Source organism: Dermacentor albipictus, chromosome 8 (assembly GCF_038994185.2).
Source record: "Dermacentor albipictus isolate Rhodes 1998 colony chromosome 8, USDA_Dalb.pri_finalv2, whole genome shotgun sequence".
Classification (NCBI taxonomy): Eukaryota; Metazoa; Arthropoda; class Arachnida; order Ixodida; family Ixodidae; genus Dermacentor; species Dermacentor albipictus.
The window spans coordinates 124,099,276-124,119,863 of NC_091828.1; the positions used below are offsets into that span (position 1 = coordinate 124,099,276).

The following is a 20,588-nucleotide window of genomic DNA, read 5'->3' on the forward strand; positions in this document are numbered from 1 at the left end:
TCCCTACTGTTCAGTGCCATGCTTTTCATTGAAAAAATTCACCACTGTCAGCAATGGCGCGACTCTGCCTTTGTAATCCTCACCGGTGGCTTCGGCGTGCGAAAAGCACAATGCATTATTCCGAAAAGTCAGCTTCGCCGCGATACAGTGGTGTTACACGGTGAAGGCTAAACGATGTATTGCGGTGAAGCACAAGATTGGAAAGGGGGCAACTGTCACGGGAGACGATATATATTCCATAAAGGGCCCTTCACCAGGCCCCTTAGCAAATTTTGGTTATGCGCTGCAAGTTGTTATGTGCCCCCTAGGAGGCGTTCTGCAGCAAAAAATTTTCAAATCGGCTCATTAATAGCTGAGATAGAAATATTTCAATGATGTAAACCCATGATTTCAGAAGGCGAGCTCCACTGCCAAGCAAAACACTCTCTCCACTCACCCCGTCTAGCCTTCGCAAGCGAAATTCCTTCCCTGCGTTCTCCCATACTGGACCTCTAGGATCGCATGACGCATACGTGACGGGCCCTGCCTTAATCTTTTTTTCTCCCCGCTTCTTTCTTGTTTTTTTTTTTTTTTGGCGCTGCACACTTTCACTGACAGCGTCGCATGCAAGCTGTTCTGAATGTGTGGTTCCACGCAGCACACAATTTTGCGCGCTGTGCACAAGGACACATGAATAGCGATATAATTCAGTGCTACACGAATACTGAGGCAGAACAAGCAGATCGCAGAGCATGGTCACGAGCTGGAACACGGTAGAACATAGCATAGTTTTGGCACCTGCGCACGTGACTGCACGATTGTGGGAACAAGAAGGCGAAGGAGAAGTACATCTCTCTTGCTTTGGTGCAAATTAAAACAAAAAATGTGCAGACATTCCGTTTGTGTGTTTCATAATTTCTCTACACTTCAATTCGTCAATTCAAGCAACACATCACACAAATAACAAATGTTGCCTTGAATAATTCTCAAAGTCGCATGTCATCATGAGCGATGTCACACTGCGAACACAAGTACGTAGGCTCAGGGACACGAGTACGTCACCGTCCAGCTTGGAGCAGTTGCCGCAAGGGAAAGGGTAAACGGCGTTCGTATTGAAATTTTACATCTCTCTGCGGCACGTGGCGACATAATTCTTTGCAAACACAATTGTTAGCATGCATTGTATGCTCTGCGCTTGTCAGCTCAAAATAAGACCTGGTGAGGGGTCCTTTATTAATACAAGCGTGCACTCGCCATCTCCAGACACAGTATGAACACTGATAGGCCTAATAAGTGTACCAGTAGGTCTTCATAGCTATTTTGGTCATGCCTGTGGCGATTTGATCCCTTGGGGGCAGTAAAAGGCATACATTCATCTTTTCGGACAGCCCAGTTTTCCAGATGTTTTCGCAGCCCCTACGGAGTCTGAAAAATCAGATGTTCAATGTATATTGTTATGGCACAACCAAGAGTGGCACCAGTCAGAAGTCTATTTGATGTGTGGAGGTGGAATGAGTCTCGACAGCCATCTTGTTTGTGCATCTTGTTTATGTAAATATACATCCCTGTAGTATGTGTCTTTCACAATGTAACAATATCAATAATTCAAAAAAAACATGCCGATCAGAAGCTTATCCACACCCCTCCGCACATCTCAGACAGTTTCCCGAGATCATGAAAAGTGGGTATTTACCAATTTGTTTCTCCAGGACCATGCCAAACACACTAGAGTTTACTTGTTGTTTTCTGCAGACAAATGTCGCAAGTCACTCGCCCACTAGGAGAAGCACATTTGCAGGGGTATAGCATGGCGCAGCATTCAATATACTGAATGTGGCAGTGAACGGGGTCTCGATATAAGCGTTGTGCAGGGTTATACTTTTGTACGAGATTTCCAAGGGGATGTTAGAACTGTTCGACATAAACAATAATTCCACATGTCCTGGTTTGATATATTCGGGATCGACTGTATCTGATATTCATCATAAAGAAGAGAAAAGATATCACCATCAACAAATCGCTGTCAGGGCCGGGCAAAGAATTATGACAGAGTGCATTTATGAAATGACTTTCACAGGCGTTCTCGCACATTGCTGCTGGCTTGCTTGGTATTTGAACCAAGCACAAGCAAAACTTTGCTTCACTATAACCGATATCGTGTTGAATCTATAGTTAAACATTTGTTATAGCAGCAAAGTACTCCTTTGGGTAAAGCCTGGCCAACCAAATTCTAGATCTACTGTTATTTGCAACATTTCATTATATCCATGGAGGAACAAAATATGAGGTGAGAGCATTACCTCGTGCAGCCAGCCTTGGCAAGTGAGCTCTCGGTGAAGCCATTCCCTTTGCTCTTTCCTTTGCAGTATAAGCCCAAGTGACCGATGAGGCTCAGCATATTCGGTTCTTGTTTGATTGTCCTGCCGTCACTCTGCCTCAAGTACAAGAGCACTAAGCCTTCCTCGGGCTCTGACGTGGTGATCACGTGTTGGGCTGGTACATTTGGGTTCAATCATGTCGCACAATGCTTTCTCCTGATTCTTTCCTTCCTCCATGGTTATATCCCTGTCTGTTCTACTGAAGTTCAATTACATATTTCTGATGAAGTATTAGCTCCAGCAAGGTTACTACAATAGTTTGAATTTGTTCAAACAACACCAAACACAGATTTTTAACTTACCACTGCTTTCTTTTTTCCATTAAAACTTTTTTTTTCATTCGTTTCATTCATTAGATTACTCTTTTTTATCGTACCCTTACAATAAAAAAAGATTTTTTTTTGCCTTATTCATCAGGACTTGTATTTGTCGGCCAGCAGCAGAGCCTGTCCACATTTCTACAGCAGCTCACTTCTGTCATGGCGAGTTTCACATGCAATGGTGGTTTTTCCCATTACAAGATAACCCGGCAAGCAAACACACCAGATGTCTTACTGCACAACATAAACCAAAAATACAATCTTGCTTCAATAGCTGAGCGAAGACGAAGTGGCTGCAAGTGGAAAATCTTTTAATGTTGTTGGAATAACTTTTATCACCATACCAGATAACATAAGTATGCTCACAGTCTAGTTTATTATGATTCATGGAATTTTATTCATCACTAAGGTAACTGAAATTGCCACATAAGAAACTCCTGTAGGCACCAACAACATATTTCCCACAAGCAATTGTTTGTGACACATTCCAGCAATGGAATGCAAAAGTATAAAAGTAATGTTAAAGGGACACTAAAGACCAATACTAAGTTGAAATGCACTGCAAAAATACTCTTCCAGAAACTTCACAGTGCTTGTTTTGTACCAAGAAAAGACTTAGCTTACAAGAAAATTGTGAATGACAGGTCTGCATACCTTTAGCGCAATTCAAATCACCCGCCCCTGAGTGGGGAATGATGTCATTGCATACGCCATCACTGCCCTTTACTGGCGTCAGCGAGTAAAACAGTGCCCAACAGACGGCACTACACTTTTCTGTGCAAAATGAAAATGTGTGGCCATGGAGAAATCAAGCCAGGACAGAGTGTTGGATTCGCCACTGCAGCTGCTCTTGGTCAAATGCCATGAACCGTTTAGGAATCTTGTGACATCACATAGACGTGGTATTCTTTGCTAGTTGCAGTTTGTGCGAGGTTCGTGAGCCAGCAAAACCAGTGAAGCACTACGCGATAATAAAACTACTGAAATGCCAAAGTGCGGGCGCAGAGGAGAGAAAAAAAGAACTTTCAACCGACTGCGACGTTGTCAAGAGTAACATCAATTAGTTCATTTTTCTAAATATCAAATAGGACTGGACAAATTGCATTAACTTCCGGCTTATAATGCAATACAATGACCTTTATTTTATGAGTGGTTCGGTAACAGTGGCAGAATATATAATGAGGAGTACCTTCGAAATCGGGCTAGTACTTGAATGTCCCAAGAGAGTCTCTTAATCATGTCCTGCATTTATCTCTATTTCTCGATTACTAAAGCTCTGTGATAAGATTGACGCCTTAAACGTTCTCAAGCCCTAATCTATCATTTTAGCTGGACTAAATATGTGCCATTAGTGTCTCTTTACAAGACAGGAAAATGCTGGTGTGGAGTAGACAGCAGACGTGGGTAGCTGGTATTGTAGTTCACGTTGAGAGAAAAAAAATGGAGCTGAGCAGGCCATGTAATGCGTAGGATGGATAACCAGTAGTCTATTACATTTACAGAAAGAATGCCAAGGGAAGTGACGTGCACTCCAGGACAGCAGAGAACTAGGAAATTAGAAAAATGATGCCAGCTGGTGCATGTCAGGAGTAATTGGATATCGCTGCAAGAGACCTTTGTCCTGTAGTGGACATGAATAGGCCGATGATGATGATGATGATGATGATGATGATGATGATGATGGCGACGGCGACGACGACTGCAACGAATCAAGATGACGATGAAGAGCCAAACATGGGTGCCTGGTATATTCCCCTGTTAATTTCGTACCACTCTAAGTACAACGACAAGGTGCGATGTTGTAAAGCAAGCAAGGTGAGCGAGAATCAGCAGACTGTGTGTTACTCACCTATGGTTCTCGGCCATTTCCTTCTTGCAGGTGTCAAACTCTTGCTGGAGTTCCGCCAGGGCTGCCTTGGGGTCCTGAGGCCCCGGCCTGGAGGGCTTGCCCGGCAGATGGTCGGGCGTGCGCTTGCCACCCACGGCTGGCGTCGATGCCGCCTGTGGCTCAAAGATACTTTCGTCTTCCTGCCAAGAACAATAGAGGGCAACGATGTACAGAGTTTTCTACAAAAATTGCTAAAGAGGACTCTGGTGTTCTGGTCTACAGGCATGGCGGTTCAGCTATCATGGCAATGATGGACAGTGCATGGGATTGCCTAAACCTTGTACTTCTGGCTTTAGATGGCTTTGTGACTTTGCAAACTGATGGCTTTCGACAACATATTGAGTTATAAAAGCACAATTCGCCATGATTATGCATCTGAGCAGAGACTAATTGTCTTTCTGTCTTTATGAAAAATATGAACTGATGTAAATTTAGTAGGGACGTACAAGTAGTTGAAAAGTTTTACTATTATCCTCAAAGTGAGCTCCCCTGTTGACCCGTCACAGTATATGTCGGGGCTGTGTCGACTTCTGAACAGGCCCTGATGAATGTGGTTTGCCTCATGGGAAATGTCTAAGGAATGCTTATCGTCATATTGAGATGTAACATCAGTCGAGAACAGGGCTTCCATAAACGAAAGAAGTCTAGCACACACAAGAGCCGGGTGGTGTACCACAACTCCTAAAAACTAGGAACCAGCACCTTTTCTTGGAAGTAAATTGTCCTGGATTGTGGCTCGTCAATCCTAGTCAATCATAGAGAGCTTTCAGACACTGCATTCACATATAAAATAAGGCATTACAGTCAACTTCCATTAATTCAATCCTGATGAAACCAACAAAATGGATCAAATTACCAGGATAGTCGAATTAAGAACGATGCAGAAAAACCAACAAGACCAATCGCACAATTGCAGAATCGCGGCTGGATTTCTAAAGTCAGCTTTCCCACACAATATATTAAAGTCAGCTTCATCGCACTACACCCATTTCCACCCAAAGGCATGCGTTAGAATCAGGTATGTACCGTTATAAAGCATTCTGAGCTACAGTTATTTCTTGAAAACCTCCCTAGGGGAGGCCGAAAATAGGCGTTTTCGATGAGAGATGACATACGCTCAATGCATTCACTGTTCGCCAAGCTCCGCCGAGACAAACAATGCCACAACGGGGTCACTATTGGGATGACCATACAGGTCAGGCATGTGCGTGCTGATTGGTCAAGTTTGAATTGTCCGACAAAAGCCAACTTTAGAATGGGAAAAACGAAAGTTTGGGCCCCTAAGAATGCATGGGCACAGCATTCCCTTGGCCGGAATCGAACTAACCAAAAATTCGAATTAGCCGGAGTTGAATTAACAGAACTGAGCAAATGCTCTACAGAATACTGCAAGGATAACATACACAGCTGCGGAGAAAATAGCTGGCACCCACCATCGGCGGGGGCAATTCGATGTCCTTGCGGCCACTGCTGGTGAGCAGTGCACGGTACATGTCTCGCTGACGTGCCATGGAGGCCACCAGCGCCATCTGGCGGTTTCGCTCCTGCTCCAGTTCTTGCAGTTGGGCCATCACAGCCTCAAGCCTCTCTCGTATCTCCGAACTCCTGGACAAAACAAAAAAAGAAAGGCATGAACATGCCCACAGTGCACATTCCGCAAGCCTTTGTCTACAAGGTCAAGTGTTATAGAATGAAACCCGACTACAATACACATAGAAAACTAATTATTCACCATGTTGAACTTGCAATACTTACAGACTAACACTTTCAATGTGATAAAGAAAGCCAATTTTTAAAGGGCCTGTGGAGAGTCAATTGCAAAAGGAAAAAAAATCCGAGGATATGTAAGCACTTCTTACGAGTTGCAAATGCTAAAGCATAAATGTCCAGTTGAATGCCGCTAAGCGGTCCTTCAAGTTATGAACTCCTCGCAAGCAAGCGTGCGCATTGAGATGCTTGGCGCACTTTGATCTGGCCTTACCAAAGCGCAGTAAGATCACAGGCGAGAGCTTGCACGGACAAGATGCGAGCGGCAACGATGGCAGCCATGTTTACACTGATACGTTAGAAGTGTACCCTATTCATACGCCGACGCTTGTAGCACCCTTACCGGAAATGTGCCGCATTAGGATAGCAGTGAAGACAAATTCCACAGTTTCCACAGCATGCCCGCCATGTGTTTCTATGTCACTGGCAGCTAAGCGCGCCGATCTGTTTCTGTCCCCTCAATGTGGACATGGCTACGTTATTGCCGCAAACTTGCTGATATTAACAATATTATTCATTACTGATACGGAAGAAACTGTTTCAATGCACGTAATGTACTCACGAGAAGAAAAAAAAATCTTGTTCAGCGCGTTTGGCTTGTTCCGCCAACCGCCATTTTTGTTTTGGTGTCCCGCAGCAAACGCGGGACGAAAAATTGTTTTTATTTTTCGCGGAAAATTTAACCTGCGTAATGATCGCACCCCTGATTTTGCGTCAATTTTTCTGACAAAAAAGTGCAATCATTATGCAGTGCAATCACACGCGGGAGGGGCCAACCCTCGTGTGCTCGGGTCCGTGGTGTCGCAACGCACCAAACGCCTCCTGACGCAGACGCCCCTGCGGGGTCGCTTTTGCAAGGCTTGGCTTGTCCCGGCACCGATCACCTCAAGGTATACAGCTGACAGCACCCTTGGCACTGATAGCGAACTTGCACAGCGCCAAAAACACTTGTCGGGAACGCTTTCGGTGACAAGTCACGCGAAATTTCACAAAAGTGAACGTATCTCTGAAAGGAATCTCCCAAGAGTTGTTCGTAATTGTGATTTCTTGAATAAAGGCCCCATTTCTTCTTTATTTCATCACGTGCTACATTCGAGGTTTTAATTTCTTTTTAATTTGGCTTGACTGGAAAGTCAACCCTTGCATTACAATTGTGGTCGCTTTACATTAGAGTAAATATGCTACTCTGCACTTTTCAAATAAAACAGTCGTTCTTGGTCATTGCATGATTCACTTAAATGAAACTTAACAAAACACCCTTTTAACAACATAAAACAAAACAACCTTTTCCGTCCCTTCGAGTTTCGTTTAAGTAGATTCCACTGCAAGTCTATTGCGATAGAAAACCTTGGCTCTTACGCAAGCATATATGGTAACTTCACATACAGACATCAGCGCTGCCTTGGCTGCGTGGCAGCTTGCAGTGACCCACCTCTCTTCCGCAACCTTCTTCTCTTCTTCTTCTTGTTTCTCACTCAGCTCTCGCACCACTGCCAGCAACTCGGCGTTCTTCTGCTGCAGCTCCTCGATGTTCCTGCACACGCGAATGATACAGGAAACACTGCACCCAGCACTGCAACCTGGCTAATGACTGAAAGCTGAACAAGTTGGTAGTGAATGAGGGCATTGGCAGTTGCCTTAATTTCTGGGATTTTAAGTGCCAAAGTCTCAATATGATGATGATGATAAGGCACGCCAGAGCGTGCCTGGATTATTTGAATCTCTGGATTATTTTGACTAGCTGGGGCTTTTCAGTACACGCATAAATCTAAGTGCACGAGCATTTTTGCCTTTCGCACCCATCAGGCATGGCTGCTGCGGGTGGGTTCGAACCAGCAACCTCTGGCTCTACAGTGCAACGCCACAGTTACTGGGCAACCACTGTGGGTGGCATTGGCCTTGTCCGGTGCGCTTTTGTGCCATTTTGACCCCAACAAGCGTGTTGGCAGGGATCTGTGGTTTCAAGAAGCAGGCACACAAAACATGCAAGCAAGAGGAAACGAAAGAGACAACAAGAGCAACGCATGTACCTAAGTACACAAACTTCCAATGCATTTGTGGAGCACGTGACAGCCCCTAATCAGGACACCGACATCCCGCTGCACATGTCACTTATTTTGTGACAGGAAATCGTGCTGCTTGCTTGACAAGGAGAGCAAAGCCATAATGGCACACTTGTCCCGTTTCAAAATTTCCTATAGCAAAATAAGTCGCACATGCAGCAGGATGTTTTCTCCGGATTGCATTTCTTGTGCCTTGCTTCTGTCGTGTTTTTCTATTTTCACCATGCAAAGTACATTTACCCTTGTGCTCAGGAAAATAAATTCAGTTGTTAGTTTAATGCTGCATGTATACATCCTGTTGCCCTTGTCTAAAGCACTGAAAAAAACAAAAGATCTTTTTTTTTTTTTGTCTCCAAGAACCTATAACACCAGCAAGCCCACAAAGTAGGATAAGTGAATAGCCCAAATGCACTTGTAATAAGTGGACCTGGTCGCCCTGGTTACACACCTGAATGTGACGAGATGTTTGGAGATCACTTCGGAGGCAGTGATAGGAGGCGAGGCATCCTCGTTCGATGAGCTGATCTCCTGTTCTTGCGACATGGGAACATCACCACCACGGGCATCCTCAACCTCTCGTACCAGCTCACACACCTGCAACATTGATACCTTCCATTTGCACCCTCTTTCGCATGCCTGACAGAAGACAATCGGGATGGTCTGGCAATAACACATGCCAGAAGACAATCCAACACACTTCCAAGTTGGCAATGAGATGGCAAGGCAGTAGCTTTTGTTTAAGTGATCTTGAACTCACTACATACACTTTGCCAGATATCATGTAATGACGTGTTTGAGTTGCATGAATCTGTGACGGACACCTTGAAACTGTATAAGCGCACAAAGACAAGAACGAAGAGAGAAGACAGGACGAGGCGCTTCGCTCTTCGTTCTCGTCATTGTGCACTTTTACAGTTTCAAGACGCAAGTTAACCAATTAGCCTGGTTGTCCATTCTGTAACAGACCTCCATCTAACCTGCACATGTGTAAAGCATATAGTACACAGCATATAGTACACAACACAAAAAATCTGAATAAACGAACAAGCAACTACCATATTTTTCTGTGTATAATATGCCCCCGCATATAACCTGCACCCCCAATTACACTGCCCCAGAAAAAAAAAAAAAAAAAATTCAGCACTTATAACTTACGGAAATACCTGCGCACAACAGTGCTCAAATGTTTGCCAAAAATAGTCTCCATTTGCAGATGCACGACTCGTTCATGTCACATCTACGGACCAGTGGCTCTGTTTTCTCCAGGTGACCATAGTACACAAAAGACATGAGAAGGTATGTAGTGAAGCACGCAACGTTGCTCAGGAAATCAGACGTTTTCTTATAAGATGTAATCATTCACGCTCTCCCAAGAGCCCTGGGTATGCAAACAAACAACCACCTTATTCATTCGAATTTCAGTCGACTTTTTCTTTTTGAAAGTATTACCAAAAACAAGTTATCGAGTTATATTTGTGACCAAATAATATCGACCTATATTCACGAACAGAGCTAGTAAAATGACTAAGCTAACCAAATTCGTCCATTGTGCGTTCCGTAAAGCCATTCTGGAGATTATTCTGCTTTAAAAATGCTGCACATCCAACGCATTCAACGGGAACGAGAACAGTGTTGTTCGGGGTGCCAAGGACAACTTCTCTAGCAGTTCCGAAGATGATGCAGCTTGTGGCATCGACTACCAAGATTTAGCAGAGCTTCGATAAATAAAGCTATGTCCCGTTTAAAGTTCCTCGTTTTTCTAAAAAGGTATGGGTTGACCTATATAGTCGAACCCGGCTATATCAAGCTCGCAAAAAAAAACGCCTATCGGTTCGATATAGAGCATAATTCGATAGAAGCCTGCTAAAGAATTACACGTCATAAAAGCACATGCCATTTATAAAATCACTTTACTGATGAAACTAGCTTAGTTTTGCATGGAATAGTCCTGTATTTTCTTCTGCTTGGGCAATTTTGCTGCCTGCGACGCACGCACTTCTCCACATTGTCTAAAGAGTCGGAGCAGCTGAGGCTGCAATCTTCCACATTCGCGCAGAAGCACCGGATGATGATGGATATTGTTTCTTGGCGCAAGGGCCATAAAGAAGCACCGGACTAGTGCGAGTGCACCAATCACCTCGAAGGATGTGGGCAAAGGACCGTTGCTGCATTCCTCATTGTGCCCACTTTCACTTGTGCTCAGTACAATGTCAACAATGCAGTCTTCATTTTTGGGCACTCCCGTGGTCGTGACACCATCATCTGCACTCACAAACTCGTCGACTATTAATTCGTCAACGGCTCCCGGAAATTCTGACAGCTCGCTCCAAACCTTGGCTACATTGGCAACGGCTTTGTCGCACTCATCAGAATTTACAGTCATCACCGAGCCCACGGAAGCCAGTACGTCTGAAGCAATTTCGGATGAACAACTTGTACACGGCTGTGCATACATATCAGGCACCACGGGCACTGGGTCACGAGTTTGTCCAGTTTTGCCCTGATCTCCCCCTTATTCTTCAAGACCATGCTGAGAGTGCGCCTCAGAATCTTGCACACTACGGGGACATTCGATTTCTCACCGCGTTTGGCCCTATTTACGATTTCGAGTTTCCCGGCGAAAGGCAAATTCTGCCACTTCATCACGGCAACACTGCGGGAGAAGGCCCACAAGGTGACAACACAATGAACCAGAAAAGCAGTGAGACAACTTGCACTTGCGCCAACTTGCACGACGAGGGCACGAGAGCCTCTGATTGGCTGTCTGAGCAAGCACTGTAGGCGGGCCAGGATTATTTTTTGCAGGGGGGTGTCGACGGCTTGCCCGACGCAGAGCAGTCACGGTAGGGAGAGCGGTTAAATGGAGCCGCGCCGCCGGGTTTCCCTGCCACCGCGAGGGAAAGCCAACTTCTGGGGGCATTATTCCGCTGCTTGACGTTCAATACATTGGGAGTCGCTGCTATTTTTGTTCCATGCAAGCATAATATTTGCTATACATACTCATTGTAACTATACCGTGCTCAGAAATTGTTCAATATACAGAATAATTCGATTTGAACGAGCTAGATATAGTCGGGTTCGACTGTATTCAAATTATACACAGTTAAATTTCGATATAACAAACTTCAATATAACAAAATTCTCAATACAACAATCTATTTAACTTTTTATAACCTCTTTTCCATAGAACACCATGTGTTTAGAACCTCAATATAACGAAGTGTGTTTGTATGCCATTTCAATATAACAAATTTTCACTGCCCCCCACAAAGGAATGCCAAAACAATAAATGGAACATTCCACGAACGCAGATGGTCAAATGATTGAATTACAAGCTGCTGTTTGCGTACACACCTCTCACATTGCCTGCCACAAGAGAAGAGCAACCGCCAAAGTGGAGCCGCATCATGTTGCACATTATGTCCAAGTGCGATAAGATCTTATCGCACCCCTCACACTGTGTGCTTTAGGTGCGAGTGAAAGCGTGTGAATTAAGCGACGCCAGCCATGCTTTCCCGTGCATTCCACCCTTGCAGCTGATAGCATCACCCACACTGCGACGACACTATCTGCCTCTCACTCCAAGGAGGAAGCTCCAAGTCGCCTCCAAAACGGACTGTTGTCTTCCTTTTTGTGCACGTTTCTTCCTGCAGACACTGCAACTGTCTCACTCGAGGCGGAGACCTGAACTATTCCAAAATGCAAGTGCATGTAAACACTGTCCGGAAAGGGCGGAGCATGCGGAATCCCCGCGAGCGTGCAGGTTATATTTCTCTGTACACGTAACAGCGGAGGAAAGAAGCACGAAAGAAAGAAGAGCCACGTGCAAAAAAGAAGGACAAAAAAAGTAAAGGGCACTTAGGTATCCCTACGTAGATGAATGCGAGAGCATTGGAACGTCTTGCCAGTGACGACTTGTTTTATGAAATGTAATAATATTGTTTTCACACTGCCTTGTATCATTTCTTGCATCATGTGCCTCATACTCGTTCAAGTGCTTGCGTGGATGCCCAAAGAAGCCGGGCACAGCTACTGATTGAGAAGTCGAAGTCGAAGGTTTGTCCATTGGAGCGCACAACTCCCAGAAGTCACCGCACCAACTGGGCGCAACGTGCAACGGTATGTATAGACCGGCCACTGGCACAGTCTGTCTCTGTGACCACATGACTTTTTGTACCATCTCTGTCAAAGGTTCGTCCATCGCAGTGCACAACAGAACTCACTGAAATTACTGCACCGACTGGCAGCGGGCCAGTGCCGTCAGCACCTTCGCAGAGGGAGGGGCAGTATGGGGATTCTGGCATGATGAGTGGCATCGAAGCCAGCTCTGGAAGAAGACGACGATGAATGCGCGAGCAGTGGCACGAGCACGTCTCTGTGGCCTCGTGACTTTTTGTACCATCTCCAGCCACGGCGCCGGATTTTCCCCTTCATGAGCCATATAATGCCATCGCATTAAAAAGAAAAAGGTGCACCTTCGTTGCTAAGCGACGCTCGTCTGGACAAAACATGCGCTCGCAAAACCTGATGCGTAGTCGTCTTTGCAACAGAAACAGAAATGTTTCTTCTCCCACACAGTCTCGATTTTTCCAGCCCATGCGCTACAGCGTGCGCTTTTCGCACTGCGCCATCTGCTGGCCTACTGTTCTGGCTGCCATGAAGGATACACTCAAATCTAAGAATCCGTGGATTTAGGAATATGAATTCTTAGTACCGAGGCGTTAAAGTGACATGGAAACTGAATAAAGATTGTTATTTTGACAAGTTTGGTATTCGGAAGTTCGTAGTACTAAAATACTTTTACACTGAAACTATAAAAAGTCAGCAGAGAATTTCTGAAATGTTAATCTGAAAAATATGTTAATGCAGTGTTCGTAGTAATAAAGTTTCACTGTATTCGCACACCCTTGTTGCAATGTAGTGACCAAAATACAGCGTACCTGTCGGGAGAGGTCCTTCGCTTGCTGCTGCCACCGGCGAAGCTCACGCTCAGCATGGGCGAGTGCGGCCCGTGCCTCGTCCCGCTCATGCGCTCGCTGCTCCTGCTCCACCAGGGCACTGGTCAGCTGCTCCCTCAAAGTGGCCACGCTGGACACACACTTCTCATACTCCTGCAGGCATGAATGTGCTGGGCATTGAAACGCTCAGCCATAAAGACACATCACGAAATCACATGTGCACCTCTGCTCGCAACTCTTCCTCAACTTCTCTGCTTATGCATGGACTAATAATCATGACGCTGCATGCATGTGACCCATACTGTCGGGACGTCTGGCACCTTTTCATATCCCCCGATACCTATCTCCCCCCCACAATTACTTCCGACATCCCTTGGCATTCAGCTTTCCCGCATGACACACAGGTAATGGCAGGAGAAGGCATCACAGTTAAGAAACTATGATAAGAGATCGTGCGAGTGCTTCTATGCTAGTGGCACTGACGACAGCATGGGTAGCTCGGAAAGTAGAGAATCTCGGGCCACTTGTGCGCCGCTAGTTAGGTGCATATCAACATCTCATGTTGCAACAATTCACACGCTTTACATTATTACATTACATATTGTATAGATTTGTGAAAGGGCCGCACCTACTACTCGGCAGCTTCAAATATGTAAAACAAAAAATTCCAACGGAGAACCAATCGCGTTTGGTGCACCGTTAACACGCACGCCCTACAGTTGGTATATTATTAAACATTCCCACATTATTCTACGCTTCGGAAATCAAAAACGCACGCGTGGGTACAGCAACACGCTGAACTTCTTATCATGTGTAAAGGTGTCATTTTGTTTTCGATCTCGTTGGTTACCTTTGACAGGTTAAATACAAAAGTAGTCGGACAGGAAACCACGAAAACATGTAGCTATTATCGCAGAAATCATTTTGGAAACAATTCAGAAAACACGAATTGCAGGAACATCAAAATTGTAATTTGTTACACCACAGCCGCACTTGTCGGTTATCTCCAAATAATGCCGGCGTATAATCACTATCGCACTCACCTATCACCGCTTTCAGCATGCTTCCAGTGAACAAATACATTCTCACTGCAGATCGAAACATTCTGATAAAAATTGTTTCACGCCGTTTTCCGTGTTAGTACTTCATGATTAGACACTCTGATTGGTAAGCTTTCCATTGCACTAAAAAAAAATGGATACCGTGAAAACTGGTTTTCAGTCCCTTTAAAGCAGTCACCTGAAGCAATGACATTTTGGTACCGTGGTAGATTGGACGCAAAGTTATGCACGCACAAGCGACATACACACAGGAACAGCACGTTTTGCAGGGATGCTTACCTGCATGTGGCGGGCCACTATGGGAACCTTGTCGGCTAACTCCTGGGAGAGTTCGCTAAGCTGCTGCTGCAAGGCTTCCTTCTCGCGGATTGCCTGTGCCAGCGCTCGCTGCTGCTCCAGCCGCTCCGAGAGCAGCTCCGTCAGGCTCAGGCCGGACTCCCTCGCCAGGCCCGACACATGTGCAGCAGGGAACAGCTTCTCCACAATGCTGCCTGCATGTACCCACACACACAGGGTTAAATGAGAGGCAAATTGGTACATGAGGAACTATACTCTGTTTCCCACTCAGCAAGTAATGCTATGGGAACTTACGTAAGTAGAGCACTTGCATAATGCATAAGTAGTGGAATGCATAATTCATTTGTTGTGAACTGGCTTCTGATCTGGAATCAGCATTGATTACTAGTGTCATCTAGTGGCAGCATGCGGAAAGTAACCAGCACATGGGTAAAGTATGCCGCTTAGTGAAACTATTTCTCAAAATTTTCACACTATAAAGTGGGAATGTGGGTCATGCACTAGTAGATATGGCATATTAAAATGGCAGTTAAACATCGATATAATGAAGTAGGTAAAATCAGCAATTTGCTTCGTTATATCAAAATTTTGATACATTGAAATTCAACATTTTATGAAGTAACACGCAGTCACCGATGGAATTTTCTTACATGGAAGGGCTGCAAGATATTCATAATTATCAGGCAAGTGCAAAAAGCAAACTTGAATTAGACAAAAAATTCATTTTGTTGAATTTTAGAGTTGGCGACGGGAGATACAGTTTCATGCTGTGTTGATTATATCTTCATATCGGTGGTCTGCCAATATGAAGTGAAGTCAGCCACACATCCACTCCACCCCGGCAGCTGATAGTGTCGTCCACAGTGGGACGACGCTAGCATGGAAAGCGCCGGCAGCAGAGAATGAATGCTTCATCTGCCTCTCGCTTAAACACGTCTCTGAAACCTGAGATTACACAAACTCCAATACTAAGTGAGCAGGAAGACTGCTCACATGATGCCACACCACCTCTGCATGCCCACTCTTTTCACACACGGCAGGATACCTCTAAAACAGGGCACATGCGGTGCATATGCACTCAGCAGCTCTGGCAGCCATGCACAGCAGTGGCCGCACTAGAAAAAGATGTGCGCCACCTGTGCCCCCCCACCCCACCACCCTCCACTCGCGCATGCTTGATTGCATTTCCGCAAACTCGCTCCCTTTCCTACTTTCCACTTGCTTGAGCGAGAAGATATCACTCATCAAGCCACCATCCTTCTCAGCTCACCTTTGGACACTTTCACTTGCACGTACAGGATACAGTGCGCAGGGAGCGATAGGATCTTATTGCACTTGAATTTTATACGGAACATGACACTGCTCCATTTCAGCGGTCGCTCATGGTCACACGTGGCACGCGAATTGAGAGCTGCGTTCGCAAACAGCCGCTTGTAATTCAACCCTTTTGCTATTTATTGTCTCGGTGTAGCCAACATCCGATTTATTGGATTCCCTAGGAGCCACAAAAAGATCCAAAAAATCAGGCAGTGAATAAAGGGAAAATGAGACATCCACCCGTTCGTAGCTATTCGTAGCTAATCAGGCAGTGCACAAAACAAATGAATGCCAAATTAATGTCAGCACAACACCACAGGCACGTCTGAAATAGCTCTGAAGGCCTGCCAGTACACATTTTAGGTGTATCGGTGCTCGTACAGAGACGAGAGACAGCGGGTGCACACGTGCGTGATTGACATATAGATTGTGTGTCCCGTGATTGTTACTAATATGCTTCACCGCAATACATCATGTATGCTTCATTGCATAACACTATTGTATTGAACAGAAGCTGACTTTTGGGAACCAGCATTTTGCAATGCACCATGCTTTTCAAGCTTCGAAGCTATTGGCGAGGATTACAAATGTGGAGCTGGCGGACTGTTAACAGCAGCAAATTATTTCAATGAAAAACTCAGCACCAAACAGCAAGAAGCTCGGTAGCGAACGTAAAAGTAGATAGGCCTAGAGTTGCAGCAGTGGTGGCTATTGCAGCTGCCAGCAGATTGCGTGCAAGAGCACCAGTTTGAGGCAGCGAGATAATCAGAATGACAGCGACAGTGGCTTCAATTAATGTCGTTTTGGACTTGTAGTCACAACAAAAAGTTTGGCAAGTCGAATGACGAAGGGTTATTGCATCTGAAATTTCACACGTTCTTATACATTCACTCTATGGGGTATGTGGCAGCACCAAGAAGGCTTCTGAATTATCAAACACGTCCAAAAAATTGGTCGTTGACTGTACTTTTCTGAGGCGGCAATGAATTTCATTATACTGAAATCATGTATAAACACACTTCGTTATATTGAGGTTCTAAATACATGATGTTCTATGAACAACAAGTTGTAAAGAGTTCAATATTTCAAAATTCTCGATATGACGAAGTCTGTTCGATCTAGATCGAGGTTTAACTGTATGCCGCATGGAGATAATGTTAGGACAACTAACATACTGTTTGTATGTCTTGAGCTTACAGTATCTGATGTACAGTGAAACCTTGTTACTACAAACACCACATTAACGAACTTTTCAGAAATCTCCCACTGACTTCTTATTAGTTTCAATATAAAAATATTTCAGTACTACAAACTTCAGAATGGCAAACTTTTCAGAATAACGATGGTTATTCCATTTCCCTGTGATGTTAACAACACCTCAGTAATACAAACTAATATTCAGAAACCTGGGGATTCTTAGGTATCCTTCACGGCAGCCGAAATGGTAGACTAGCAGATGACAAGATGCAAAGAGCAAACGTTGTGGCGCTTGGGTTCGGAAAATCCGAGATGGCGCCCGAGAAAAAAGGAATGTGGGTGAGCGGAGGCGATGATGCATCAGGTTCTCTAAGCGCCTGCTCCGCCCAGAAAAGTGTCACCTAGGAACCGAGGTGCGTCTCGTCCTTCTTTCACCCATCTTTCTGCGCACATCTCTTTCTTTCATGCTTCTTTCTGTGGCTGTACCAGCTACAAGCGAGGTGAAATGTAATTTCTGTACTCGCAGGGATGCAACACAGTTGCACTTTGCACTTTCCAAACAGTGTTGCTTACGTCCGCTTGCACTCTGACATAGTTGAGGCGTCTGCCTCGAGCGACAGTTGCAGTGTCCACGGCAAAAAATGTGAAAAACAAACAAAAAGCAAGAAACATTGCACTTTGGAGCCGACATGGACCTGCCATTCTATCGGTAGTTTTCTCGGCATCAGCACCCGATACAGTGCTTTGGTGGTGTGTGGGGGCAGAATCTATAGAAAATAGCAACAGTGCATGCCGAGAGCCAACAGCAACATTTTCGTGGATAGCTCATATGGTGACAACTTATGAACTGGTGGGTTGATGGGTGGAATGGTTAATTTTGGGGCTTTCACAATAACAGTCTTTCAGAACACCGAATTTACAGCAGTACCCTGAAGTTCACTATATCGAGATTTCACTGCACTATATTTTGGTAGCAGAATGCAGGCAGTTTGCTATAGAAGCTGTGCAATGAATGCAGTCGCACAGACGTGCCACTCTTCCAGTAATGGTCACTTTTCGACCAAAGTGACCATTTGCAATTCTTACTTTGCAACGGTATCGCTAAAAAAACGTTGCATGAGCACTGCGACTTGCTAGTGTGAACGCCACGTTACCCTTTCCCTCGAGCAGGCAGTTGGCCAGCTGTAGCTCCTTGCGCAGCGCCTCGATGGCAGCCTCCCGCTTCGCCAGCTCCTGTTCGTGGCTGGCCTGGCACTCCTTCAGGGCCTCCTGGGAGCGCTCTGCCGCGGCCCGGGTCTCCAGCAGTAGCGCCTGCATCTCCTCCAGGGTGGCCACCAGCTCATCGATGCGCTGTCGCCGACTCTCGGACAGTTCCTGCAGGCACCACCAATGAGAATCGAGACTCACGGGATCGTGTGCGGGGGCCCCAACTAGGAGGCGGGCGTAACCTCCAGGTAGCTTGAGTCCCCAGATTAACCATTTTACTGCCAGTCCTTATTTTCTGACTGCTGGTTCAATAGACATTTCATGCTACATTAGAGGATCTTCGTTGTCACTTTCTTTTGATTCGCAACATTTCAAGAGGTCATAAATCTCTTAGTCCGTCAAAGACCGGAACGACCTGCCACATTGTGTTGCCAGGGCTGCTCTGCCAAGACAGAGCACCGAGACATGTGCTCCACCTGCTGTCAGGAACTTAACTTACAAGTGTTTTGTGTGTTTGGATGACCTCTCTATAAATTGCACAATGGATTTGCAGTGTTCTTTTTCACACGAGCTGCTTCTGGAGAGGCCGGGAGTGTGCTGAAAATACAAATTGAGTATAGTCGGGAGTGGCAATATAAGGGTTAACAAAAGTAGCACCACCTTTCCGCCTTTTCCTGTTCCCTCTCCCTTGAACAGCATGGGAAGAAGAAAGAAAAGACTAGGAGGCAGTGTCACATGACAACTTTAAGCCTAATCACAGAAACTGTTGAAGGGAGGCTCATGGGAAATAAGCCGACAGCACATGATAGGCAAATGGTAATTTCCAGCCTCCTTGCAGACAACATGAAGACTGTGTGGAAGAGTGGAGCAAAGGCATGAGTGGATAGCATGGCACAAGGCAAACTACAAAGCAGGTGTCACTAAAAGCTATCGCAAACCAAAAAATGACTCAAAATGTTCTTCAACCATCTGCAGGGCTTATTTCCCAGCAGTCTACATGCAGACAGGCCTCAAAGAGGTACTAGGGGTGCGATCTTGTACGCGTTCCAAACTCGAACGGAGGCGGTCCATTCTTTCCGTCGCGAAATTGGCGGTCCGTTCCGTTGCGTTCGTCCGATAGCAGACAACACGGAATGATTGACAGCAGATATCACTTCACAATTGACGTCATGGCGTTCGACACCGTTCAAACTGACCAAGCGTGTGCGACTCGGTGGAACGGACCGCCTCCGTTCTATTTTGGAACGCGTACAAGATCGCACCCTAGATGTAAGCTCACGCCGTGAGCATCATGGGCAACAAAAAAATAGCTAAGAACATGTGATGCTGTTCTGTTACTGCAAGCCTAGTATTCAAAACATCTTCTTTTAAAACGAGCTTCGGTAATGAAAGCGGTGCACCGGCGCTACCAACCTGCATAAAATCTTGCTCTGTCACTATCTTGTGGTGACAAGGGCGATGAAGCTGGCTCTGACAATAGCCATTGCCACAAATGCAGTTTTGGTTTTTGGTTTCATATCCGATTGCAAGGTGCAGGTAAATTTTGGAAACACTTTCTTGGAAAAAAAGAGACACCAGCATTGGGCAAATACAGTATGTGAACAGTGCCATGCACAGCAAAAACAACCGACAGAAATTATGCAAGCCAAGTTTTGCAAATAATACAGGCAGCAAGGTCACCATCTTGGCCCTCTTCACAGTCAAATGCAGGGCGAGAGCACAAAGTAAAGACGAACGACGCACCTTGTGCATGTCGACCAGCCTACGCTGCGCCTGCAGCTCGTTCTGGAAGTGAGTCTCAAGGTTGGTCTTCGCCTCCCGAGCTTCGTCCAGAAGAGCAGCCGTAGTCCTTGACCTCTCCTCCATCTCAGCGACGCTAGAACGCCAGGACTCCAACTGCCTGGTTAAAGAGTTCACCTACAAGTGCACGAGAGACAAGTGAGTGCATGTGCATGCTTCACAAACTAATCAAGACACGACGAATGAATCTTCTTGTACTAACTTAAGGGGCAATGCAGAGTACGGTCAACTGTTAAAGGGAACTCCAAACCAACAATCAAGTTAATGTTACTCGAACATCTCTTTGCATTTATAGGGAAAAAGTGGATGACATAACCAGGTGAACACGTAGTCACATAAAAGATTTCTATGTGGGCC

At 45.4% G+C, this 20,588-nt stretch overlaps 1 protein-coding gene across 1 annotated transcript in view; it reads right to left on the reverse strand.

Moving 5' to 3' along the window:
• Positions 1 to 20,588, reverse strand: part of LOC135918332 (nucleoprotein TPR-like) — a 65,558-nt gene that overhangs the window by 25,853 nt on the left and 19,117 nt on the right. Inside the window, exons 7-14 of the mRNA XM_070524700.1 lie at positions 20,175 to 20,348; positions 18,380 to 18,599; positions 14,694 to 14,905; positions 13,336 to 13,506; positions 8,844 to 8,989; positions 7,765 to 7,866; positions 5,999 to 6,170; positions 4,527 to 4,705 (exon numbers count right to left, since the gene is read on the reverse strand). Coding sequence (XP_070380801.1) covers positions 4,527 to 4,705; positions 5,999 to 6,170; positions 7,765 to 7,866; positions 8,844 to 8,989; positions 13,336 to 13,506; positions 14,694 to 14,905; positions 18,380 to 18,599; positions 20,175 to 20,348 — 1,376 coding nt within the window. The remainder of the gene's footprint in view (positions 1 to 4,526; positions 4,706 to 5,998; positions 6,171 to 7,764; positions 7,867 to 8,843; positions 8,990 to 13,335; positions 13,507 to 14,693; positions 14,906 to 18,379; positions 18,600 to 20,174; positions 20,349 to 20,588) is intronic.